This window comes from Trachurus japonicus, chromosome 18 (assembly GCF_045865225.1).
Source record: "Trachurus japonicus isolate A0001 chromosome 18, Traja_1.0".
Lineage (NCBI taxonomy): Eukaryota > Metazoa > Chordata > Actinopteri > Carangiformes > Carangidae > Trachurus > Trachurus japonicus.
Window position 1 is genome coordinate 10673023 of NC_140924.1, and position 26611 is coordinate 10699633.

At 48.6% G+C, this 26611-nt stretch overlaps 1 protein-coding gene across 1 annotated transcript in view; it reads right to left on the bottom strand.

Annotated features, from left to right (window-relative positions):
* abce1 (ATP-binding cassette, sub-family E (OABP), member 1) overlaps positions 1-26611 on the bottom strand; it is a 74641-nt gene that overhangs the window by 1610 nt on the left and 46420 nt on the right. The window contains exons 12-17 of the mRNA XM_085806416.1: positions 8138-8234; positions 7962-8021; positions 3101-3159; positions 2880-2990; positions 1627-1769; positions 1413-1535 (exon numbers count right to left, since the gene is read on the bottom strand). Coding sequence (XP_085662542.1) covers positions 1413-1535; positions 1627-1769; positions 2880-2990; positions 3101-3159; positions 7962-8021; positions 8138-8234 — 593 coding nt within the window. The remainder of the gene's footprint in view (positions 1-1412; positions 1536-1626; positions 1770-2879; positions 2991-3100; positions 3160-7961; positions 8022-8137; positions 8235-26611) is intronic.

Here is a 26611-nt window from a genome sequence, read left to right on the forward strand (position 1 = left end):
TTAAGAAACTGATTCTAGTGATTCAGTACAGTCAAAAGAACTGCCGATCCCATCACTAGATTTAACCAGTCACCTGCAGGTCGACAGACTGTGTCGTAACTGTTTATTTGTCAGTGATTTCAGCCACGAGGTGAATATCTGCCCATCAGACCGCCACAGACCGCAGCCTACAGCCTGGTGGTCGCTCCTTAGGAATGTGTCAAGGTGCACCTCAGGTTAGGGAAGTCTGAGAAAGCGCAGCTACTATTGATATAGCCACTCCACTGCCTTTACCTGCATGTGCACCGGTCATAGAGACACATGTGCAAACACACACGTAATCTGTATGTACTGTCTAGAGCTAAACTGCAGCTCTGTGTACTACCTACTGCTGTAACATGTTATGTCAAAATGTCATAAGTAAAAGAATGTTATATCAAAATGTAAAAAAGCAAAAAAACAAAAGAAAAAGATGATGATATGATCTGATTATGAAAAGATTTTATTCTGTGGGTAACGGGGGCGGGACTAGATAAGCTTTTGCTTCTCCCGCTTTCCCTTTCGGCCATGTGTATTGTAACTTGAACTAAGATGAAGTGTGATGATGATGATTTAAATTGACATGCCCGAAATAAACAAATTGATTGATTGATTGAGAAATAGAAATATAAAACAAAAACAGATTGGGTTGATTTCACTGTTGAAAAGCTGTGTGCGTGTGTGTGTGTGTGTGTGTGTGTGTCTCAAAACGAAACCTCAAAGTTCAAACCTCAAGGTTCCAGAAATAATCCAAGACCAAAACCGAACCTTGAGGTTCCGTTTTGGTTCTGGATTATTTCTGTTGTATTTGATCCCTTTGGGAAAAATCATCCAGAGATTATCTGAGGCTATGGCGTGTGCCAGTAATCCAGGGCAGTCCCCGTGAAGGAAGAAGGTCAGACAACAACGTACACGGACGTCTGTGTGCTTGTGCTTCACCTGTAGGGACGGTGCCGACACCGGATTTAAAAAAAAAAAAAAAGCGTTGTTGCGCTGCCTGGCTCACCTGCAGCTGAGCTGTCAGCAGCTCTGCTGTCCCTCTCTCTTCAGCCTCGTGTTTGGCTGCACTTGTACGAAAAAAAAAATCACAAGCACTTTCAAAATGTGAAAGCGTGTGTTTTATTGTTATTATTCTGTTGCTAACTCACCGCGGAGCGGCGCTCTGATCACAGGAGATCCCAGTTTCCTCTAGGATAAATTTTAAAATTCTGGTTCTAACTTTCAGAGCTTTGCATGGTCAGGCTCCACCTTACATCAGTGATCTGATCCAGACTCACACCTCAGCTGGCGCTCTTAATTGTTAAGCGCTTTGTGACCCTGGTCTGTGAAAGGCGCTGTATAAATAACGTACTTGTGTGTGTCTCTGTGTGTGTGTGTGTGTGTGTGAGTCTTACGTGTTGGCGGCGGTCGACCTGGAGGGAATCCCGTCGAACACGATGACTCTGTCGGCGAGGTAGGTCGCCATGATGAAGTCGTGCTCCACCACGAAGGCCGTCTTCTTGGCGTGGAGGATGTACCTGAGGACGGAGAGAGAGAGAGACGGGGTGAGGAGGAGGAGAGAGGAGGGGGGGGAGGAGGGGGTGCAGCAGACAGGAAGTGACCTCTGACCTCTTGATGACCCTGGCGGCCATCAGCCTCTGCTCAGAGTCGAGGTACGCCGACGGCTCGTCGATCAGGTAGACGTCGGCCGGTTTCCCCAGACACAGAGTCAGAGCGACGCGCTGCAGCTCTCCTCCAGACAGGTTCTGGACCTGGGGGGGAGAGGGGGGGGAGGAGGGAGAGACAGGTCACATGACTGATTAAAGATGGCCGACAGAAGAGGGGACGCACACTAGAGAGGAAACCTGGCCTTTACTTTCTAAAATAAAAGAGATGATGTTAAAACTAAGGGAGAGGGGAGAGAGAAAGAGATAGAAGAGAGAAAAAGAGGGAGGAAGAGAGAGAAAGGGAGGGAGGAGGAAGAGAGAGAGAGAGAGAGAGGGAGGAGGAAGAGAGAGAGAGAGAGAGAGGGAGGAGGAAGAAGAAAGAGATAGAAGAAAGAAAAAGAGGGATGAGGAAGAGAGAAAAGGGGAGGGAGAAGGAAGAGAGAGAGAGAGAGAGGGAGGAGGAAGAAGAAAGAGATAGAAGAAAGAAAAAGAGGGATGAGGAAGAGAGAAAAGGGGAGGGAGAAGGAAGAGAGAGGTAAGAAGAAGAAAGAGGGAGGAGGAAGAGAGAGAAAGGGAGGGAAAGGGAAGACAGAGAGAAGGAATAGAGAGAAAGAGAGAGGGAGGAGGAAGAGAGAGAGAGAAAGGGAGGAGGAGGAAGAGGGAGAAAGAGAGGGAGGAGGAAGAGAGAGAAAGAAAGGGAGGAGGAGGAAGAGAGAAAGAGAGAGGGAGAAGGAAGAGAGAGAGAGAGAGAAAGAGGGAGGAGGAAGAGAGAGAGAAGAAGGAGAAAGATAGAAGAGATAAAAAGAGGGAGGAGGATAGGAGAAAGAGAGAGAGAAAGGGAGGGAAAGGGAAGACAGAGAGAAGGAAGAGAGGAGGGAGAGATGGGGAGGGAGGAGAGAAAGAGATAGAAGAGAAAAAGATGGAGGAGGAAGAGAGAGAAAGAGAGAGGGAGAGGGAAGTGAGGGAAAAAGAGGGAGTTAGAGAGGGGCTGAGTGGTGTCACCCTTTTTCAACATGGCCGACCTGAACTGGAGCAGAGGGAAGATTATTTCTGTTTCTGGTGAGTGAAACTTTCAAAATAAAAGCCTGTTTCCCTGTTGCTTGAATTAACTAACTGGTCACCTAGCAACAGTGTGTGTGTGTGTGTGTGTGTGTGTGTGTGTGTGTGTGTGTGTGTGTGTGTGTGTGTGTGTGTGTGTGTGTGTGTGTCTCTTACGTCCTGGTCGATGATGCTCTCGATCTGCATCGGCTTCATGACGTCGGTGATGAACTGGGGGTGAGTGTAGGCGTCTCTGATCTTCTCATGCAGCAGAGCTCGCACGCTGCCCTGAAACACACACACAGTAACACGTTAACATTAACATTCAATTCATCCAAACTTTATTGTTCATCCTCTAGAAACAGTGAGTCAGGCTGAAGAGCTGAAGGAGAACGAACCTTAAACTTTGGACTGATGGTCTGAGGTTTGTAGCTGACGTTCAGGATGGGAACTTCACCTGGAGGGGGAGAAAGAGAGATGGGAGAGAGAAAAGGAGAGGTGAAGGTGAGAAATGGAGCCCAGATGTTCTAGTGTCCATATTGTAGATCGCTGTCGTCAACGGGCCTGAAAATTACAACCCGAATCGACCCGACCCGCGGGTTATTAAGCCCAGACCCGACGGAGCCCCACACACCAGCATTAATTATCTACCCGAACCCGGCCTGAAAAAAAGAAAAAGAAAAAAAGGCGTGCTTTCTTTGCAGCGGGAGGTGCCGCTGCCGGTGACGCAGCACTCGTCTTCTGCCTGACGTCATCTGGCCCCTCCGGTACCGGCCCGCTAACGGGCGGGACTTAACGTAGCTGCTGCTGTAGGCTACACTTGCCCTCTGATCAGCAGCCAGCGGGCGAAATTGATTACATTTCCGCCGCGGGAACGGTGCGTCTTTGTGGAGATTTATACACCACGCACAGCTGCAGCTGCGGAGTAGGCACATGCCTATCGTCGGCATTTTCCGGCAGTAGGCTAATGTTTCAGTGGTTCTGCCCACAGCAGCACAAGATGCAGAGTGGGATATTAGTCTGAGACTCACACATGAACAAACAACAATTTACACAATAAATGTGTTTTATGAGAGAGGAAAAAGGAAGCCCGAGGTCCGACCCGAGTCACTTTCATATTTTTTCGACCCGAACCCACGGGTCCAGTCGGGTTTGTCGGGCTGGCCCGACCCGTTGAGAACTCTAGTCTCAGCGATTATTACAATGCGTGTCTTTCTTCTCGCTTATTGTTTTCATATACACTGTAGCTATATTTATTTTTATATGCCAATTGAGAGAGAGAGAGAGAGAGACACCGGGCGTGTACGGGCAAAAACTGAAACGGGACGGTTAGAAATTAAAAGTGGAGCATCACAGAATACAGGATCTGTCCAGGAGACTCGTCTCCTCAGGACGTGGGCGGATGATGGAACGATATTGCACAGTTTAATTCAAGGGGTTATGATGCAATGTTAATTACTTGTTGAAAGCAGACAGTCATCATGGCATTAAATCATATTGTAAAATGTCTGTCAATGTGACATTTCTTTCAAAAAGATTAATCAAAGACTAGAGAACAGGTGTATTAGTGTTTGTCCTCTGATCTTCCTTCACGGGGAATGCGCTGCATAACTGGCACATTCTGTCAGTCCTCTTGTGCAACTTTTTGTTGCGAAATATGACTGATGGCGCGAGTGGAAGTCTGCACGTGTAAATAAAAAAGAAAAATTATAGCTGCTTGAGGCAAATTCTGAGCAACAAACAGGAGAATAGGAAGACAGGACAGTTGACCTTATAATGTTCACTTTGCACCAGTTGAGGATTGAACCCACAACTTCTGGAACCAAGGACCGTTGTCTATCGTACGGAGCTAAGCTATGGTTCATAGCAGATATGAAACCACTGTAAACGCCGGGCAGCAGGTGTCAACGCAGAAAGGTCACAAATTCTGTTAACTAAACAAAAATCTAATAATACATAAATTGCATCTTGACAGCATGGGGATGTTGGTGATTTGTTTTTAATGATAAGTGTTTTTCTTCACAAGAGAAACTGTGATGTTTAAAAATTCCAGTCTCACATTGACTGCAGTTGTTCCCATGAGAGCAGAATTCAAAATGTTCTAGAAAATTCAGTTTTTGAGATAAAATTCTGATATTTGCTAAACTTCATCAACCATGACTCCAGAATATTGTAAATTTTTTTCAGGACGATTGAAAATGTATTTATCAAGAATTTGATGGTATATGTTTACAGTACTGTTTACAGTCAAACGTTTTCATGCACTGTAGGCTCAGTTTTTGATAAATCAAAAATCTGACAGTCTGGAGATGCTCTGTAGCAAATTTGGTGACAATTGAGCAAAAATTGTGGGAGGAGATACATTTTTAAAGTATTTTAGAGTGATGGACTTTATAATTTGTATTAAGTCTAAATGAACAAAAGTTTCAGCAGTATTGGGGCGACATTGTGGTGAAAGTTTCAAAACTGCAGCATGTGTAACAGGGTTAGAAATAACCTTCGTTATAAATTTCTACTAAATTGATGTGCTCATATGTGTATAGTTTGGAGCCACCTGCTGGGTTAATAGTGTAACGGCGGGCTTAGTGTTCCTTTCGGCGCACCGTACATCCCTCCGCAAAGAGAAAAACCTCTGTGCTGGAGGTGAGTCCACGGCAGCCACGGTGCTAGCGATATTTTCATATTTAATGTTTCTTGGGTGTTGTGGAAACTATCGGTGACATGTATTCTGACTGTAAGCACTTCTTAGCAGGTATGTGGAAAGTTACTTACAGACGATTCTGTGCAGAAATAGTAACTTTATTAGGAAGTGTTTCTGACGGCATATCAAGCTAATATGAGCTGATAATTACCCGGCTCGTCCTGTCATGATCATTTCTGTGGTTGATGTAAATAATAACTTTCCTGTCCTGTGTTACACCAGGGTTCCTACAGCTTAAGCCAAGTTAAATTTAAGACTTTTTAAGACTTTTTTAAAGCCACTTGAAATTAAATTTAAGACCGACTTCACAATAAACACAGAAAAAAAAAACACACCACATCAATTACATAGGGTTAGAGACAATTTGACCCACTTTCTTATGTGATCCAAGGTAAAGTGACTGCTACATGAACATTGGATTGTGTGTCTTTCCAGCTGTCCTTTCAAAATAAATGCATAAAAAGTCTGGAAAAAAAAACAAAACACTGACTCGGGAGCTGGTGGCAGTAAGAAGCGTTGGCGGCCGCCACTAACTTCTCTATGTCGTAATGTTACCAACAGGGTTCATACACTTTTTTAGCAATGGTTTTCCATAACTTTTCCATAACCTTTCAATGAATTTTCAAGACCCCCCCCCCCCCCCCACTTGGTTTGCCGTCTATCTAAAGCACTTTAGCAGGGGGGTCTGGGGGCACTCCCCCAGAAAAAAAAGTTGTGATTTTTAACACATAAATGAGGCATTCTGGTGTACTCAGAGGAGAGAATAAAGGCAAAAGCCAACTTTGCTTCAGATAAAAACAAACAAACAAACAAACAGATTTAGTACTGACTGAGGTTCCTATCATTGTAATGGCAAGAATGGCTGGAGTGTATGAAAGTGAACTCAGAACTGGTCTAGTGGAGTTGTGGCTGGAGAGCAAAAACAAAACCCATTTGTTAAATCTTTTGGCTTCAACCAGCCTTTCAAAGGCTGTTTCCTCTTCTTCCACAACTTCTGCCCTATTCTCATCTCTATCAGATATTAAATATGAAAGGAGGCTCCAACACGGTTGAGCTTTAAAAACGTCCTAAGATTTTCAGCCAACTATGTATAGAATATATAAGCCTACATCTTACAGCAGGTAGCACGCGCACACACACACGCGCGCGCAGTCGCACAGGCACGCAAACACACACCCACACACACGCGCGCGCAGTCGCACAGGCACGCAAACACACACACACGCACACCTGTTGCTGTGCTGTCTCTCTTTATTCCTCTGCTCTGCTTTTGTTCTTTTGGGCTCATAAAGTGAACATGGACGGCCCAATCCGACCGGACGCGCTGGTTCGTAACTCGGTCTGGTCTGGTCTCGTCTGGCCTGGCTGGGGCGGATTCGGACCGAGAATAAATGAATTACGGTAGGCACTCCTCGCGCTCATAGACGTTAGAAAAATGTAAACACACTAACGTCAGCGCGTCATTTGCAGCACCACGTCGTACCGGGCCGGTCCACTCATAGACATGGTCCACTGACCCACCGGCCCACCGGAAAACTCCCGGTACTCCCGATGGCTAGGCCGCCCTGCCGCGCAGCCACCACAACTGCAGAAACGTCTCCCCTTTTCCGTGTAAAAAAACGTCAGTTTTTCAATTTTTCTGATGATTTGGGACCGCTCGGAAAGCTAGAGTTCAGATAGTTACCTTGGTTACCTGGCTGTTAGCCAATAAAACACGGAGGAGGATTCTCCGCTTCCACAACACTTCTCTCTGATTGGTCGTGGCGTCGTGCCTGTGTTGCATTCACTGTGACCGGAAAATTACAAAACTACCTTCTCAGTCAATGTGCACTTTCTGTCCGTCTGAGAAAACATCCGGGGCTGAATAAGAAATGTTCGGGGCTAGAGCCAGGCGACGCGATCGCGTTACACTATATTTATTTTTAATAGGCCTATTACACATCCAAAATATTAACCACGCAATATTTCAATGACTTTTCCAAAACTTTACAGAGGATTTTATTTTTCCATAACTTTTCAAGGACCTAGAAATTGCATTTTCAATTTCCATAACTTTTCCAGGTTTTTCATGACCGTACCAACCCTGTACCAATTATTTTGAGATTTGAGACTAATTACAACCATAAAATACCACTTACCATGTGTTAACATTTTTAAGACTTTTGAAAAATTGATTTAAGACATTTTAATGCCAATTAAGGCCTTGTTTTTAGATTAATGAATTCAATGCCTTTTAAGACTTTTTAAGGATCCGTAAGAACCCTGTACACAGACGTGAACGCTCGCAGTTGCACTTTGATGACATCTCTGTCGCTGTGTTGTCTTTGTACCAGGTGGGCTCCATTGAATGTTGGTTTTATATATTGTTTTAAGAAAATAGCTCTCGCACAACTGTTATGTGTTTCCACGATACGATCACATGTTGTCTTTGCTTTGCATTGAAATGTATAGAAAAAAAAAACCATTGCATTTTTTAACCTTGTGTGTGTGTGTGTGTGTGTGTGTGTGTGTGTGTGTGTGTGTGTGTGTGTGTGTGTGTGTGTGTGTGTGTGTCTCACCTCCTCCGTCTGGTTTCAGTCCTCCGGCCAACATCCTGATGAAGGTCGTCTTCCCTGTGCCTGAACACAAACACAAGAAATAAATAAAGTTTTTATTCTCATTGATTCTGTATCTGGTGTCGTGTGGCGTTCAGGGTCCTGCAGAGAGAGTAGTAAATATGAACGCTGCTGCTCACCGTTCTCTCCCAGCATCACCATGATCTCCGAGTCCGAGAACTCTCCTTCCTTGATCTCCAGCGTGAACTCACCCATCGTCTTCGCCATGTGGGGATACTGCACAACGACAAGGATGACATCATCAGGAACAACGGCTCAAACATCTGTTCCTGTTTGTATTTATTTATTTATTTATTTATTTAGTGTATTTATTTATTTAATGTATTTATTTATTTAATGTATTTATTTATTTAATTTTTATGTGTAATGTCATTATTAGGGCCCGAGCCTGTGTCAACGACCCAGGGAGGTCCCTATTGTTATTCGACATCCACATTAGTCGACGTGCCAGCCGACGAGTAACAACAAGTAAGCAAGCAAGTAATCAAGTACTCCACTGACCTGGCGCAAAATTCCCCGAAATGCAAATGTTTATTAGGGCCCGAGCCTGTGTCAACGACCCAGGGAGGTCCCTATTGTTATTCGACATCCACATAAGTCGACGTGCAAGTCGACGAGTAACAACAAGTAACCAACCAAGTAATCAAGTACTCCACTGACCTGGCGCAAAATTCCCCGAAATGCAAATGTTTATTATTAGGGCCCGAGCCTGTGTCAACGACCCAGGGAGGTCCCTATTGTTATTCGACATGCACATTAGTCGACGTGCCAGCCGACGAGTAACAACAAGTAAGCAAGCAAGTACTCAAGTACTGCATAGACCTGGCAGCAAAAACCCCAGATATTGTAATGTTTATTATTAGGGCCCGAGCCTGTGTCAACGACCCAGGGAGGTCCCTATTGTTATTCGACATGCACATTAGTCGACGTGCCAGCCGACGAGTAACAACAAGTAAGCAAGCAAGTACTCAAGTACTGCATAGACCTGGCAGCAAAAACCCCAGATATTGTAATGTTTATTATTATTATTATTATTATTATTATTCTTTTTCCGCCGCTTTGAACGCGATTTCGACCCCTTTCCCAAGCCGGGAAACGGAGGAAAATTTACACGCACGTGGGGACTGTGGCAACTCGGCGTACTGTGGTGGTCTCGCATGTGGGCGTGGCCAAATGGCACCACAGCGCCCCCTAGACCGCGCATAGGGAATGAGGGTCTGCGACACCGATTTGTCCGAAACTTGGTAAACATATTCATCAACCCGAGATCTTCAAAAAATTTCATAAAATGACATACCCTAAAACCAACAGGAAGTCGGCCATTTTGCTTCAAAGTTGGTTTACGCAAAACGAACTCCTCCGAGGGGTTACGCCCGATCGGCTCCAAATTGGGTCCAGAACATCGCCAGACCTAGCTGAGCTTATCTTGTGCTCCGCAGGTCTGTAGCTCAAAGAGGTTGGCCCCTGGCGTGCCCCGAAGTTTGGCGACTGTTTCGGTGCTCGCCATGTAAATACGAACGGCTCTCATGCCCACATCCTTGATCGTAGACGCTTCAAACTTGGTGCAAAAATCTATGGAGAGACCCTGAACGATCCGACATATTATTTGCCGACGTCGCTCATAGCGCCCCCCGGTGGTCACAGGAAACGTACAAAAATTCGTTAAAAATACGTAGTTGACCAAATCGACTTCGTTACACTTCTAGTACATGCAGACCCGGATGGTGAAGCTACATCGTGAACGCTTTGACCCTACGAGCAACGGCGTCCGTGTGCCGCCGCGGCGAATGTGTATCATCCCAATTTAAATTTCGTTTGCCTTTCACGCGCACATACTTCGTCGTAGCCACTTGAAATTCAAAGGACATGACGATGGCTCCTCCCTGAACGTTTTGATGTATCGACTTCCTGCCTGGCTCATAGCGCCCCCCGGTGGTAACAGGAAGTACGCAAAAATTCATTAAAAATCCATACTTTACCCGATCGACTTCATTCCACTTCTAATACATGCAGAACCAGTTGCTGAAGCTACATTATGAACGCTGTGAAGATACGACGAACGGCGTCCGTGTGCCGCCGCGGCGACTGACGATTTTTTATCGTCCAATTACGTTTGCCTTTTTCGTGGCTTTAACGAAGTCGTGTCCTCACGAAATTTCATCCACGGGTCAAGAATGGCGAGCTCTTTCAGCGGATAGAGTCGTTTCCCATGGGCGTGGCTAAATGCCTCAATAGCGCCCCCTTGAAGTTTTTCCGAAATTCACCATAGACAAATTTCGCTTACTTTGTCGTACACATACGAAACTCGACACACACGTGTATCATACCCAAACATACCAAAAATTGAATTGGAGCCACGCCCTAAACCCAACAGGAAGTCGGCCATTTTGGTTAGCATTTCTTTGACGCAAAACGAACTCCTCCGAGGGAGTTCGCCCGATTGACTTCAAATTGGGCACGGAACATCTCCAGACTGAGCTGATTACGGCTTGTGCTCCGCAGGTGTGTAGGTCAAAGGGCGTGGCTACTAGGGCACGGCCAAGTTCCCGAATTCAGCTAAAAAGGTTTAAATGCTATCACGCCCACAGATTTGATCGCAGCAGCTTCAAACTTGGTGCACATGATGATGGCGTGACCCTGAACGATCCGACATATCATTTTCCTACGTCACTCATAGCGCCCCCCGGTGGTAACAGGAAGTGCGCTAAAATTCATTAAAAATACATAGTTGCCCCCATCAACTTCATTCCACTTCTAAAACATGCCGAACAAGTTGGTGAAGGTATTTCGTGAACGCTATGACGCTACGGCTAATGGCCCCCTTGTGGCGGCGACAGGAATAGCGCTCCATCGTGAACTGCCACCTCCCACGGATTTTGCCCGATTGACTTCATATTCGCTACAGATCATCAGGAGACCGAGCTGGTCAAACACTATTAAAAGCTTTTCTCTACGTGAAACGGCGTGGCCGCTAGGGGGCGACAAAGTTGGCCAACTGCTCGTTTAGTCGCCATGCTATTACGTTTGCCTTCCACGCCCACATACTTGGTCGTAGTCACTTCAAAATTTCAGTACATGATCAGGGGCCCGCCCTCTACGCCTCCATTTGATCGTACGCTAGCTCGCTCAAGACGCCCCCTTGTGGACACAGGAAATGTCGCGTTTTGCATCGACATTGTCCGATCGGCTCGAAACTTCACATGTGTGATGAGGTCACGACCCCGAACGCAACGGCCCACATCCCGTTACCGCCCCCTGGTGGACGGACCGTAAACCTGCCGTAACTCCATCGTACGTTGTCCGATTTGCTCGAAACTTCACGTGTTCGACGAGGGGACCGCCCTCGACGCGGCCGCCCGCGTCCGGTCGCGCGCGGGGGTTTTCGAAGAGCGGCCCGGGGGTAGCGGGGACGCCGAGTGGCGTGGAGCGAGGGCCCGTCATAGCCGCTTGCGGCTTTAATTAGGGCCCGAGCCTGTGTCAACGACCCAGGGAGGTCCCTATTGTTATTCGACATCCACATTAGTCGACGTGCAAGTCGACGAGTAACAACAAGTAAGCAAGCAAGTAATCAAGTACTCCACTGACCTGGCGCAAAATTCCCCGAAATGCAAATGTTTATTATTATTATTATTATTATTATTCCCCCTCTTTAAACCCCAATTTGACCCCTTTGCCAAGCCGAGAAACGGACGAAACTTGGGACACACGTCGGGACTTGCGAAAATTGACGTCTGATGCTATCGCCGTTTGTGGGCGGGGCAAATTGGCACAACAGCGCCCCCTGGAACTTTTGACCCCCGGCCATAGGGATCAAAATTTTTTTTCTCGCAGGCTGCCCAAACTTGGTACACATATGTATCATACCCAGACATGAAAAAAATTTGTTTCGTGCGAAGCCCAAAAACCAACAGGAAGTCGGCCATTTTGGTTAGCATTTATTTTACGCAAAACGAACTCCTCCGAGGGGTTACGCCCGATCGGCTCCAAATTGGGTTCAGAACATCGTCAGACCTAGCTGAGCTTATCTTGTGCTCCACAGGTCTGTAGCTCAAAGGGGTTGGCCTCTGGCGTGCCCCGAAGTTTGGCGACTGTTTCGGTGCTCGCCATGTAAATACGAATGGCTCTCATGCCCACATACTTGATCGTAGACGCTTCAAACTTGGTGCAAAAATCTATGGCGAGACCCTGAACGATCCGACATATTATTTGCCGATGTCGCTCATAGCGCCCCCCGGTGGTAACAGGAAACGTACAAAAATTCGTTAAAAATACGTAGTTGGCCAAATCGACTTCGTTACACTTCTAGTACATGCAGACCCGGATGGTGAAGCTACATCATGAACGCTTTGACCCTACGAGCAACGGCGTCCGTGTGCCGCCGCGGCGACTGACGATTTTTTGTCGTAAAATTACGTTTCCCAATTACGCGCACATACTTCGTCGTAGCCACTTGAAATTCAAAGGACATGACGTTGGCTCCGCCCTGAACGTTTTGATGTATCGACTTCCTGCCTGGCTCATAGCGCCCCCCGGTGGTAACAGGAAGTACGCAAAAATTCATTAAAAATCCATACTTCACCCGATCAACTTCATTCCACTTCTAATACATGCAGAACCAGTTGCTGAAGCTACATTATGAACGCTGTGAAGATACGACGAACGGCGTCCGTGTGCCGCCGCAGCGACTGACGATTTTTTATCGTACAATTACGTTTGCCTTTTTCGTGGCTTTAACGAAGTCGTGTCCTCACGAAATTTCATACACGGGTCAAGAATGGCGAGCTCTTTCAGGGGATAGAGTCGTTTCCCATGGGCGTGGCTAAATGCCTCAATAGCGCCCCCTAGAATTTTTTCCGAATTTCTTCATAGACAAATTTCGCTTACTTTGTCGTACACATACGAAACTCGACACACACGTGTATCATACCCAAACATACAAAAAATTGAATGGGAGCCACGCCCTAAACCCAACAGGAAGTCGGCCATTTTGGTTAGCATTTCTTTGACGCAAAACGAACTCCTCCGAGGGAGTTCGCCCGATTGACTTCAAATTGGGCACGGAACATCTCCAGACTGAGCTGATTACGGCTTGTGCTCCGCAGGTGTGTAGGTCAAAGGGCGTGGCTACTAGGGCACGGCCAAGTTCCCGAATTCAGCTAAAAAGGTTTAAATGCTATCGCGCCCACAGATTTGATCGCAGCAGCTTCAAACTTGGTGCACATGATGATGGCGTGACCCTGAACGATCCGACATATTATTTTCCTACGTCACTCATAGCGCCCCCCGGTGGTAACAGGAAGTGCGCTAAAATTCATTAAAAATACATCGTTGACCCCATCAACTTCATTCCACTTCTAAAACATGCCGAACAAGTTGGTGAAGGTATTTCGTGAACGCTATGACGCTACGGCTAATGGCCCCCTTGTGGCGGCGACAGGAATAGCGCTCCATCGTGAACTGCCACCTCCCACGGATTTTGCCCGATTGACTTCATATTCGCTACAGATCATCAGGAGACCGAGCTGGTCAAACGCTATTAAAAGCTTTTCTCTACGTGAAACGGCGTGGCCGCTAGGGGGCGACAAAGTTGGCCAACTGCTCGTTTAGTCGCCATGCTATTACGTTTGCCTTCCACGCCCACATACTTGGTCGTAGTCACTTCAAAATTTCAGTACATGATCAGGGGCCGGCCCTCTACGCCTCCATTTGATCGTACGCTAGCTCGCTCAATACGCCCCCTTGTGGACACAGGAAATGTCGCGTTTTGCATCGACATTGTCCGATCGGCTCGAAACTTCACATGTGTGATGAGGTCACGACCCCGTACGCAACGGCCCACATCCCGTTACCGCCCCCCGGTGGACGAACCGTAAACCTGCCGTAACTCCATCGTACGTTGTCCGTTTTGCTCGAAACTTCACGTGTTCGACGAGGGGACCGCCCTCGACGCAGCCGCCCGCGTCCGGTTGCGCGCGGGGGTTTTCGAAGAGCGGCCCGGGGGTAGCGGGGACGCCGAGTGGCGTGGAGCGAGGGCCCGTCATAGCCGCTTGCGGCTTTAATTATTATTATTATTATTATTATTATTATTCCCCGAGTTCGAACGCGATTTCGACCCCTTTCCCAAGCCGAGAAACGGATGAAATTTTACACGCAGGGGGGGAAGCCCAAAAATTGCGATTCTGTGGTGGTCTCGCATGTGGGCGTGGCCAAATGGCACCACAGCGCCCCCTAGACCGCGCATAGGAAATGGCAGTCTGCGACACCGATTTGTCCGAAACTTGGTAAACATATTCATCAACCCAAGATCTTCAAAAAATCTCATTATGGACATACCCGACAACCAACAGGAAGTCGGCCATTTTGCTTCAAAGTTGGTTTACGCAAAACGAACTCCTCCGAGGGGTTACGCCCGATCGGCTCCAAATTGGGTCCAGAACATCGCCAGACCTAGCTGAGCTTATCTTGTGCTCCGCAGGTCTGTAGCTCAAAGCGCTTGGCCTCTGGCGTGCCCCGAAGTTTGGCGACTGTTTCGGTGCTCGCCATGTAAATACGAACGGCTCTCATGCCCTCATACTTGATCGTAGACGCTTCAAACTTGGTGCAAAAATCTATGGAGAGACCCTGAACGATCCGACATATTATATGCGTACGTCGCTCATAGCGCCCCCCGGTGGTAACAGGAAACGTACAAAAATTCGTTAAAAATACGTAGTTGACCAAATCGACTTCGTTACACTTCTAGTACATGCAGACCCGGATGGTGAAGCTACATCATGAACGCTTTGACCCTACGAGCAACGGCGTCCGTGTGCCGCCGCGGCGACTGACGATTTTTTGTCGTAAAATTACGTTTGCCAATTACGCGCACATACTTCGTCGTAGCCACTTGAAATTCAAAGGACATGACGTTGGCTCCGCCCTGAACGTTTTGATGTATCGACTTCCTGCCTGGCTCATAGCGCCCCCCGGTGGTAACAGGAAGTACGCAAAAATTCGTTAAAAATCCATACTTCACCCGATCAACTTCATTCCACATCTAATACATGCAGAACCAGTTGCTGAAGCTACATTATGAACGCTGTGAAGATACGACGAATGGCGTCCGTGTGCCGCCGCGGCGACTGACGATTTTTTATCGTACAATTACGTTTGCCTTTTTCGTGGCTTTAACGAAGTCGTGTCCTCACGAAATTTCATACACAGGTCAAGAATGGCGAGCTCTTTCAGCGGATAGAGTCGTTTCCCATGGGCGTGGCTAAATGCCTCAATAGCGCCCCCTTGAAGTTTTTCTGAAATTCTCCATAGACAAATTTCGCTTACTTTGTCGTACACATACGAAACTCGACACACACGTGTATCATACCCAAACATACAAAAAATTGAATTGGAGCCACGCCCTAAACCCAACAGGAAGTCGGCCATTTTGGTTAGCATTTCTTTGACGCAAAACGAACTCCTCCGAGGGAGTTCGCCCGATTGACTTCAAATTGGGCACGGAACATCTCCAGACTGAGCTGATTACGGCTTGTGCTCCGCAGGTGTGTAGGTCAAAGGGCGTGGCTGCTAGGGCACGGCCAAGTCCCCGAATTCAGCTAAAAAGGTTTAAATGCTATCACGCCCACAGATTTGATCGCAGCAGCTTCAAACTTGGTGCACATGATGATGGCGTGACCCTGAACGATCCGACATATTATTTTCCTACGTCACTCATAGCGCCCCCCGGTGGTAACAGGAAGTGCGCTAAAATTAATTAAAAATACATAGTTGCCCCCATCAACTTCATTCCACTTCTAAAACATGCCGAACAAGTTGGTGAAGGTATTTCGTGAACGCTATGACGCTACGGCTAATGGCCCCCTTGTGGCGGCGACAGGAATAGCGCTCCATCGTGAACTGCCACCTCCCACGGATTTTGCCCGATTGACTTCATATTCGCCACAGATCATCAGGAGACCGAGCTGGTCAAACACTATTAAAAGCTTTTCTCTACGTCAAACGGCGTGGCTGCTAGGGGGCGACAAAGTTGGTCAACTGCTCGTTTAGTCGCCATGCTATTACGTTTGCCTTCCACGCCCACATACTTGGTCGTAGTCACTTCAAAATTTCAGTACATGATCAGAGGCCCGCCCTCTACGCCTCCATTTGATCGTACGCTAGCTCGCTCAATACGCCCCCTTGTGGACACATGAAATGTCGCGTTTTGCATCGACATTGTCCGATCAGCTCAAACTTCACATGTGTGATGAGGTCACGACCCCATACGCAACGGCCCACATCCCGTTACCGCCCCCTGTTGGACGAACCGTAAACCTGCCGTAACTCCATCGTACGTTGTCCGTTTTGCTCGAAACGTCACGTGTTCGACGAGGGGACCGCCCTCGACGCAGCCGCCCACGTCCGGTTGCGCGCGGGGGTTTTCGAAGAGCGGCCCGGGGGTAGCGGGGACGCCGAGTGGCGTGGAGCGAGGGCCCGTCATAGCCGCTTGCGGCTTTAATTATTATTATTAGGGCCCGAGCCTGTGTCAACGACCCAGGGAGGTCCCTATTGTTATTCGACATCCACATTAGTCGACGTGCCAGCCGACGAGTAACAACAAGTAAGCAAGCAAGTAACCAAGTACTGCATAGACCTGGCAGCAAAAACTCCAGATATTGTAATGTTTATTATTATTATTATTCTTCCGCGCGTTTGAACGCGATTTCGACCCCTTTCCCAAGCCGAGAAACGGATGAAACTTTCGACGCAGGGGGGGAAGCCCGAAAATTGCGATTCAGTGGTGGTCTCGCATGTGGGCGTGGCCAAATGGCACCACAGCGCCCCCTAGACCGCGCATAGGGAATGAGGGTCTGCGACACCGATTTGTCCGAAACTTGGTAAACATATTCATCAACCCGAGATCTTCAAAAAATTTCATAAAATGACATACCCTAAAACCAACAGGAAGTCGGCCATTTTGCTTCAAAGTTTGTAAACGCAAAACGAACTCCTCCGAGGGGTTACGCCCGATCGGCTCCAAATTGGGTCCAGAACATCGCCAGACCTAGCTGAGCTTATCTTGTGCTCCGCAGGTCTGTAGCTCAAAGCGCTTGGCCTCTGGCGTGCCCCGAAGTTTGGCGACTGTTTCGGTGCTCGCCATGTAAATACGAACGGCTCTCATGCCCTCATACTTGATCGTAGACGCTTCAAACTTGGTGCAAAAATCTATGGAGAGACCCTGAACGATCCGACATATTATTTGCGTACGTCGCTCATAGCGCCCCCCGGTGGTAACAGGAAACGTACAAAAATTCGTTAAAAATACGTAGTTGACCAAATCGACTTTGTTACACTTCTAGTACATGCAGACCCGGATGGTGAAGCTACATCATGAACGCTTTGACCCTACGAGCAACGGCGTCCGTGTGCCGCCGCGGCGAATGTGTATCATCCCAATTTAAATTTCGTTTGCCAATTACGCGCACATACTTCGTCGTAGCCACTTGAAATTCAAAGGACATGACGTTGGCTCCTCCCTGAACGTTTTGATGTATCGACTTCCTGCCTGGCTCATAGCGCCCCCCGGTGGTAACAGGAAGTACGCAAAAATTCGTTAAAAATCCATACTTCACTTGATCGACTTCATTCCACTTCTAATACATGCAGAACCAGTTGCTGAAGCTACATTATGAACGCTGTGAAGATACGACGAACGGCGTCCGTGTGCCGCCGCGGCGACTGACGATTTTTTATCGTACAATTACGTTTGCCTTTTTCGTGGCTTTAACGAAGTCGTGTCCTCACGAAATTTCATACACGGGTCAAGAATGGCGAGCTCTTTCAGCGGATAGAGTCGTTTCCCATGGGCGTGGCTAAATGCCTCAATAGCGCCCCCTTGAAGTTTTTCCGAAATTCTCCATAGACAAATTTCGCTTACTTTGTCGTACACATACGAAACTCGACACACGCGTGTATCATACCCAAACATACAAAAAATTGAATTGGAGCCACGCCCTAAACCCAACAGGAAGTCGGCCATTTTGGTTAGCATTTCTTTGACGCAAAACGAACTCCTCCGAGGGAGTTCGCCCGATTGACTTCAAATTGGGCACGGAACATCTCCAGACTGAGCTGATTACGGCTTGTGCTCCGCAGGTGTGTAGGTCAAAGGGCGTGGCTGCTAGGGCACGGCCAAGTTCCCGAATTCAGCTAAATAGGTTTAAATGCTATCACGCCCACAGATTTGATCGCAGCGGCTTCAAACTTGGTGCACATGATGAGGGCGTGACCCTGAACGATCCGACATATTATTTTCCTACGTCACTCATAGCGCCCCCCGGTGGTAACAGGAAGTGCGCTAAAATTAATTAAAAATACATAGTTGACCCCATCAACTTCATTCCACTTCTAAAACATGCCGAACAAGTTGGTGAAGGTATTTCGTGAACGCTATGACGCTACGGCTAATGGCCCCCTTGTGGCGGCGACAGGAATAGCGCTCCATCGTGAACTGCCACCTCCCACGGATTTTGCCCGATTGACTTCATATTCGCTACAGATCATCAGGAGACCGAGCTGGTCAAACACTATTAAAAGCTTTTCTCTACGTGAAACGGCGTGGCTGCTAGGGGGCGACAAAGTTGGTCAACTGCTCGTTTAGTCGCCATGCTATTACGTTTGCCTTCCACGCCCACATACTTGGTCGTAGTCACTTCAAAATTTCAGTACATGATCAGGGGCCCGCCCTCTACGCCTCCATTTGATCGTACGCTAGCTCGCTCAATACGCCCCCTTGTGGACACAGGAAAAGTCGCGTTTTGCATCGACATTGTCCGATCAGCTCGAAACTTCACATGTGTGATGAGGTCACGACCCCGTACGCAACGGCCCACATCCCGTTACCGCCCCCTGGTGGACGAACCGTAAACCTGCCGTAACTCCATCGTACATTGTCCGTTTTGCTCGAAACGTCACGTGTTCGACGAGGGGACCGCCCTCGACGCAGCCGCCCGCGTCCGGTTGCGCGCGGGGGTTTTCGAAGAGCGGCCCGGGGGTAGCGGGGACGCCGAGTGGCGTGGAGCGAGGGCCCGTCATAGCCGCTTGCGGCTTTAATTAGGGCCCGAGCCTGTGTCAACGACCCAGGGAGGTCCCTATTGTTATTCGACATGCACATTAGTCAACGTGCCAGCCGACGAGTAACAACAAGTAAGCAAGCTAGTACTCAAGTACTGCATAGACCTGGCAGCAAAAACCCCAGATATTGTAATGTTTATTATTATTATTATTATTATTATTATTCCGCGACTTTAAACCCCGATTTGACCCCTTTGCCACGCTCGAAAACTCACGAAATTTGGGACACACGTCGGGTCTTGCGAAAATTGACGTCTGATGCTATCGCCGTTTGTGGGCGGGGCAAATTGGCACAACAGCGCCCCCTTGAACTTTTGACCCCCGGCCATAGGGACCAAAATTTTTTTTCCCGCAGGCTGCCCAAACTTGGTACACATATGTATCATACCCAGACATGAAAAAAATTTGTTTCGTGCGAAGCCCAAAAACCAACAGGAAGTCGGCCATTTTGGTTAGCATTTATTTTACGCAAAACGAACTCCTCCGAGGGATTACGCCCGATCGGCTCCAAATTGGGTTCAGAACATCGTCAGACCTAGCTGAGCTTATCTTGTGCTCCGCAGGTCTGTAGCTCAAAGGGGTTGGCCTCTGGCGTGCCCCGAAGTTTGGCGACTGTTTCGGTGCTCGCCATGTAAATACGAATGGCTCTCATGCCCACATACTTGATCGTAGACGCTTCAAACTTGGTGCAAAAATCTATGGCGAGACCCTGAACGATCCGACATATTATTTGCCGACGTCGCTCATAGCGCCCCCCGGTGGTCACAGGAAACGTACAAAAATTCGTTAAAAATACGTAGTTGACCAAATCGACTTCGTTACACTTCTAGTACATGCAGACCCGGATGGTGAAGCTACATCATGAACGCTTTGACCCTACGAGCAACGGCGTCCGTGTGCCGCCGCGGCGACTGCCGATTTTTTGTCGTAAAATTACGTTTCCCAATTACGCGCACATACTTCGTCGTAGCCACTTGAAATTCAAAGGACATGACGTTGGCTCCGCCCTGAACGTTTTGATGTATCGACTTCCTGCCTGGCTCATAGCGCCCCCCGGTGGTAACAGGAAGTACGCAAAAATTTGTTAAAAATCCATACTTCACCCGATCAACTTCATTCCACTTCTAATACATGCAGAACCAGTTGCTGAAGCTACATTATGAACGCTGTGAAGCTACGACGAACGGCGTCCGTGTGCCGCCGCGGCGACTGACGATTTTTTATCGTACAATTACGTTTGCCTTTTTCGTGGCTTTAACGAAGTCGTGTCCTCACGAAATTTCATCCACAGGTCAAGAATGGCGAGCTCTTTCAGCGGATAGAGTCGTTTCCCATGGGCGTGGCTAAATGCCTCAATAGCGCCCCCTTGAAGTTTTTCCGAAATTCTCCATAGACAAATTTCGCTTACTTTGTCGTACACATACGAAACTCGACACACACGTGTATCATACCCAAACATACCAAAAATTGAATTGGAGCCACGCCCTAAACCCAACAGGAAGTCGGCCATTTTGGTTAGCATTTCTTTGACGCAAAACGAACTCCTCCGAGGGAGTTCGCCCGATTGACTTCAAATTGGGCACGGAACATCTCCAGACTGAGCTGATTACGGCTTGTGCTCCGCAGGTGTGTAGGTCAAAGGGCGTGGCTACTAGGGCACGGCCAAGTTCCCGAATTCAGCTAAAAAGGTTTAAATGCTATCGCGCCCACAGATTTGATCACAGCAGCTTCAAACTTGGTGCACATGATGATGGCGTGACCCTGAACGATCCGACATATTATTTTCCTACGTCACTCATAGCGCCCCCCGGTGGTAACAGGAAGTGCGCTAAAATTCATTAAAAATACATCGTTGACCCCATCAACTTCATTCCACTTCTAAAACATGCCGAACAAGTTGGTGAAGGTATTTCGTGAACGCTATGACGCTACGGCTAATGGCCCCCTTGTGGCGGCGACAGGAATAGCGCTCCATCGTGAACTGCCACCTCCCACGGATTTTGCCCGATTGACTTCATATTCGCTACAGATCATCAGGAGACCGAGCTGGTCAAACACTATTAAAAGCTTTTCTCTACGTGAAACGGCGTGGCTTCTAGGGGGCGACAAAGTTGGCCAACTGCTCGTTTAGTCGCCATGCTATTACGTTTGCCTTCCACGCCCACATACTTGGTCGTAGTCACTTCAAAATTTCAGTACATGATCAGGGGCCCGCCCTCTACGCCTCCATTTGATCGTACGCTAGCTCGCTCAATACGCCCCCTTGTGGACACAGGAAATGTCGCGTTTTGCATCGACATTGTCCGATCGGCTCGAAACTTCACATGTGTGATGAGGTCACGACCCCGTACGCAACGGCCCACATCCCGTTACCGCCCCCTGGTGGACGAACCGTAAACCTGCCGTAACTCCATCGTACGTTGTCCGTTTTGCTCGAAACTTCGCGTGTTCGACGAGGGGACCGCCCTCGACGCAGCCGCCCACGTCCGGTTGCGCGCGGGGGTTTTCGAAGAGCGGCCCGGGGGTAGCGGGGGCGCCGAGTGGCGTGGAGCGAGGGCCCGTCATAGCCGCTTGCGGCTTTAATTATTATTATTATTCTTTTTCCGCCGCTTTGAACGCGATTTCGACCCCTTTCCCAAGCCGGGAAACGGAGGAAAATTTACACGCACGTGGGGACTGTGGCAACTCGGCGTACTGTGGTGGTCTCGCATGTGGGCGTGGCCAAATGGCACCACAGCGCCCCCTAGACCGCGCATAGGGAATGAGGGTCTGCGACACCGATTTGTCCGAAACTTGGTAAACATATTCATCAACCCGAGATCTTCAAAAAATTTCATAAAATGACATACCCTAAAACCAACAGGAAGTCGGCCATTTTGCTTCAAAGTTGGTTTACGCAAAACGAACTCCTCCGAGGGGTTACGCCCGATCGGCTCCAAATTGGGTCCAGAACATCGTCAGACCTAGCTGAGCTTATCTTGTGCTCCGCAGGTCTGTAGCTCAAAGCGCTTGGCCTCTGGCGTGCCCCGAAGTTTGGCGACTGTTTCGGTGCTCGCCATGTAAATACGAACGGCTCTCATGCCCTCATACTTGATCGTAGACGCTTCAAACTTGGTGCAAAAATCTATGGAGAGACCCTGAACGATCCGACATATTATTTGCGTACGTCGCTCATAGCGCCCCCCGGTGGTAACAGGAAACGTACAAAAATTCGTTAAAAATACGTAGTTGACCAAATCGACTTCGTTACACTTCTAGTACATGCAGACCCGGATGGTGAAGCTACATCATGAACGCTTTGACCCTACGAGCAACGGCGTCCGTGTGCCGCCGCGGCGAAAGTGTATCATCCCAATTTAAATTTCGTTTGCCTTTCACGCGCACATACTTCGTCGTAGCCACTTGAAATTCAAAGGACATGACGATGGCTCCTCCCTGAACGTTTTGATGTATCGACTTCCTGCCTGGCTCATAGCGCCCCCCGGTGGTAACAGGAAGTACGCAAAAATTCATTAAAAATCCATACTTCACCCGATCAACTTCATTCCACTTCTAATACATGCAGAACCAGTTGCTGAAGCTACATTATGAACGCTGTGAAGATACGACGAACGGCGTCCGTGTGCCGCCGCGGCGACTGACGATTTTTTATCGTACAATTACGTTTGCCTTTTTCGTGGCTTTAACGAAGTCGTGTCCTCACGAAATTTCATCCACGGGTCAAGAATGGCGAGCTCTTTCAGCGGATAGAGTCGTTTCCCATGGGCGTGGCTAAATGCCTCAATAGCGCCCCCTTGAAGTTTTTCCGAAATTCTCCATAGACAAATTTCGCTTACTTTGTCGTACACATACGAAACTCGACACACACGTGTATCATACCCAAACATACCAAAAATTGAATTGGAGCCACGCCCTAAACCCAACAGGAAGTCGGCCATTTTGGTTAGCATTTCTTTGACGCAAAACGAACTCCTCCGAGGGAGTTCGCCCGATTGACTTCAAATTGGGCACGGAACATCTCCAGACTGAGCTGATTACGGCTTGTGCTCCGCAGGTGTGTAGGTCAAAGGGCGTGGCTACTAGGGCACGGCCAAGTTCCCGAATTCAGCTAAAAAGGTTTAAATGCTATCACGCCCACAGATTTGATCGCAGTAGCTTCAAACTTGGTGCACATGATGATGGCGTGACCCTGAACGATCCGACATATTATTTTCCTACGTCACTCATAGCGCCCCCCGGTGGTAACAGGAAGTGCGCTAAAATTCATTAAAAATACATAGTTGCCCCCATCAACTTCATTCCACTTCTAAAACATGCCGAACAAGTTGGTGAAGGTATTTCGTGAACGCTATGACGCTACGGCTAATGGCCCCCTTGTGGCGGCGACAGGAATAGCGCTCCATCGTGAACTGCCACCTCCCACGGATTTTGCCCGATTGACTTCATATTCGCTACAGATCATCAGGAGACCGAGCTGGTCAAACACTATTAAAAGCTTTTCTCTACGTGAAACGGCGTGGCTGCTAGGGGGCGACAAAGTTGCTCAACTGCTCGTTTAGTCGCCATGCTATTACGTTTGCCTTCCACGCCCACATACTTGGTCGTAGTCACTTCAAAATTTCAGTACATGATCAGGGGCCCGCCCTCTACGCCTCCGTTTGATCGTACGCTAGCTCGCTCAATACGCCCCCTTGTGGACACAGGAAATGTCGCGTTTTGCATCGACATTGTCCGATCGGCTCGAAACTTCACATGTGTGATGAGGTCACGACCCCGTACGCAACGGCCCACATCCCGTTACCGCCCCCTGGTGGACGAACCGTAAACCTGCCGTAACTCCATCGTACGTTGTCCGTTTTGCTCGAAACGTCACGTGTTCGACGAGGGGACCGCCCTCGACGCGGCCGCCCACGTCCGGTTGCGCGCGGGGGTTATCGAAGAGCGGCCCGGGGGTAGCGGGGACGCCGAGTGGCGTGGAGCGAGGGCCCGTCATAGCCGCTTGCGGCTTTAATTATTATTATTCTTTTTCCGCCGCTTTGAACGCGATTTCGACCCCTTTCCCAAGCCGAGAAACGGAGGAAAATTTACACGCACGTGGGGACTGTGGCAACTCGGCGTACTGTGGTGGTCTCGCATGTGGGCGTGGCCAAATGGCACCACAGCGCCCCCTAGACCGCGCATAGGGAATGAGGGTCTGCGACACCGATTTGTCCGAAACTTGGTAAACATATTCATCAACCCGAGATCTTCAAAAAATTTCATAAAATGAAATACCCTAAAACCAACAGGAAGTCGGCCATTTTGCTTCAAAGTTGGTTTACGCAAAACGAACTCCTCCGAGGGGTTACGCCCGATCGGCTCCAAATTGGGTCCAGAACATCGTCAGACCTAGCTGAGCTTATCTTGTGCTCCGCAGGTCTGTAGCTCAAAGCGCTTGGCCTCTGGCGTGCCCCGAAGTTTGGCGACTGTTTCGGTGCTCGCCATGTAAATACGAACGGCTCTCATGCCCTCATACTTGATCGTAGACGCTTCAAACTTGGTGCAAAAATCTATGGAGAGACCCTGAACGATCCGACATATTATTTGCGTACGTCGCTCATAGCGCCCCCCGGTGGTAACAGGAAACGTACAAAAATTCGTTAAAAATACGTAGTTGACCAAATCGACTTCGTTACACTTCTAGTACATGCAGACCCGGATGGTGAAGCTACATCATGAACGCTTTGACCCTACGAGCAACGGCGTCCGTGTGCCGCCGCGGCGAAAGTGTATCATCCCAATTTAAATTTCGTTTGCCTTTCACGCGCACATACTTCGTCGTAGCCACTTGAAATTCAAAGGACATGACGTTGGCTCCTCCCTGAACGTTTTGATGTATCGACTTCCTGCCTGGCTCATAGCGCCCCCCGGTGGTAACAGGAAGTACGCAAAAATTCATTAAAAATCCATACTTCACCCGATCAACTTCATTCCACTTCTAATACATGCAGAACCAGTTGCTGAAGCTACATTATGAACGCTGTGAAGATACGACGAACGGCGTCCGTGTGCCGCCGCGGCGACTGACGATTTTTTATCGTACAATTACGTTTGCCTTTTTCGTGGCTTTAACGAAGTCGTGTCCTCACGAAATTTCATCCACGGGTCAAGAATGGCGAGCTCTTTCAGCGGATAGAGTCGTTTCCCATGGGCGTGGCTAAATGCCTCAATAGCGCCCCCTAGAAGTTTTTCCGAAATTCTCCATAGACAAATTTCGCTTACTTTGTCGTACACATACGAAACTCGACACACACCTGTATCATACCCAAACATACCAAAAATTGAATTGGAGCCACGCCCTAAACCCAACAGGAAGTCGGCCATTTTGGTTAGCATTTCTTTGACGCAAAACGAACTCCTCCGAGGGAGTTCGCCCGATTGACTTCAAATTGGGCACGGAACATCTCCAGACTGAGCTGATTACGGCTTGTGCTCCGCAGGTGTGTGGGTCAAAGGGCGTGGCTGCTAGGGCACGGCCAAGTTCCCGAATTCAGCTAAAAAGGTTTAAATGCTATCACGCCCACAGATTTGATCGCAGCGGCTTCAAACTTGGTGCACATGATGAGGGCGTGACCCTGAACGATCCGACATATTATTTTCCTACGTCACTCATAGCGCCCCCCGGTGGTAACAGGAAGTGCGCTAAAATTCATTAAAAATACATAGTTGACCCCATCAACTTCATTCCACTTCTAAAACATGCCGAACAAGTTGGTGAAGGTATTTCGTGAACGCTATGACGCTACGGCTAATGGCCCCCTTGTGGCGGCGACAGGAATAGCGCTCCATCGTGAACTGCCACCTCCCACGGATTTTGCCCGATTGACTTCATATTCGCTACAGATCATCAGGAGACCGAGCTGGTCAAACACTATTAAAAGCTTTTCTCTACGTGAAACGGCGTGGCTGCTAGGGGGCGACAAAGTTGGTCAACTGCTCGTTTAGTCGCCATGCTATTACGTTTGCCTTCCACGCCCACATACTTGGTCGTAGTCACTTCAAAATTTCAGTACATGATCAGGGGCCGGCCCTCTACGCCTCCATTTGATCGTACGCTAGCTCGCTCAAGACGCCCCCTTGTGGACACAGGAAATGTCGAGTTTTGCATCGACATTGTCCGATCGGCTCGAAACTTCACATGTGTGATGAGGTCACGACCCCGTACGCAACGGCCCACATCCCGTTACCGCCCCCTGGTGGACGAACCGTAAACCTGCCGTAAATCCATCGTACGTTGTCCGTTTTGCTCGGAACGTCACGTGTTCGACGAGGGGACCGCCCTCGACGCGGCCGCCCGCGTCCGGTTGCGCGCGGGGGTTTTCGAAGAGCGGCCCGGGGGTAGCGGGGACGCCGAGTGGCGTGGAGCGAGGGCCCGTCATAGCCGCTTGCGGCTTTAATTAGGGCCCGAGCCTGTGTCAACGACCCAGGGAGGTCCCTATTGTTAT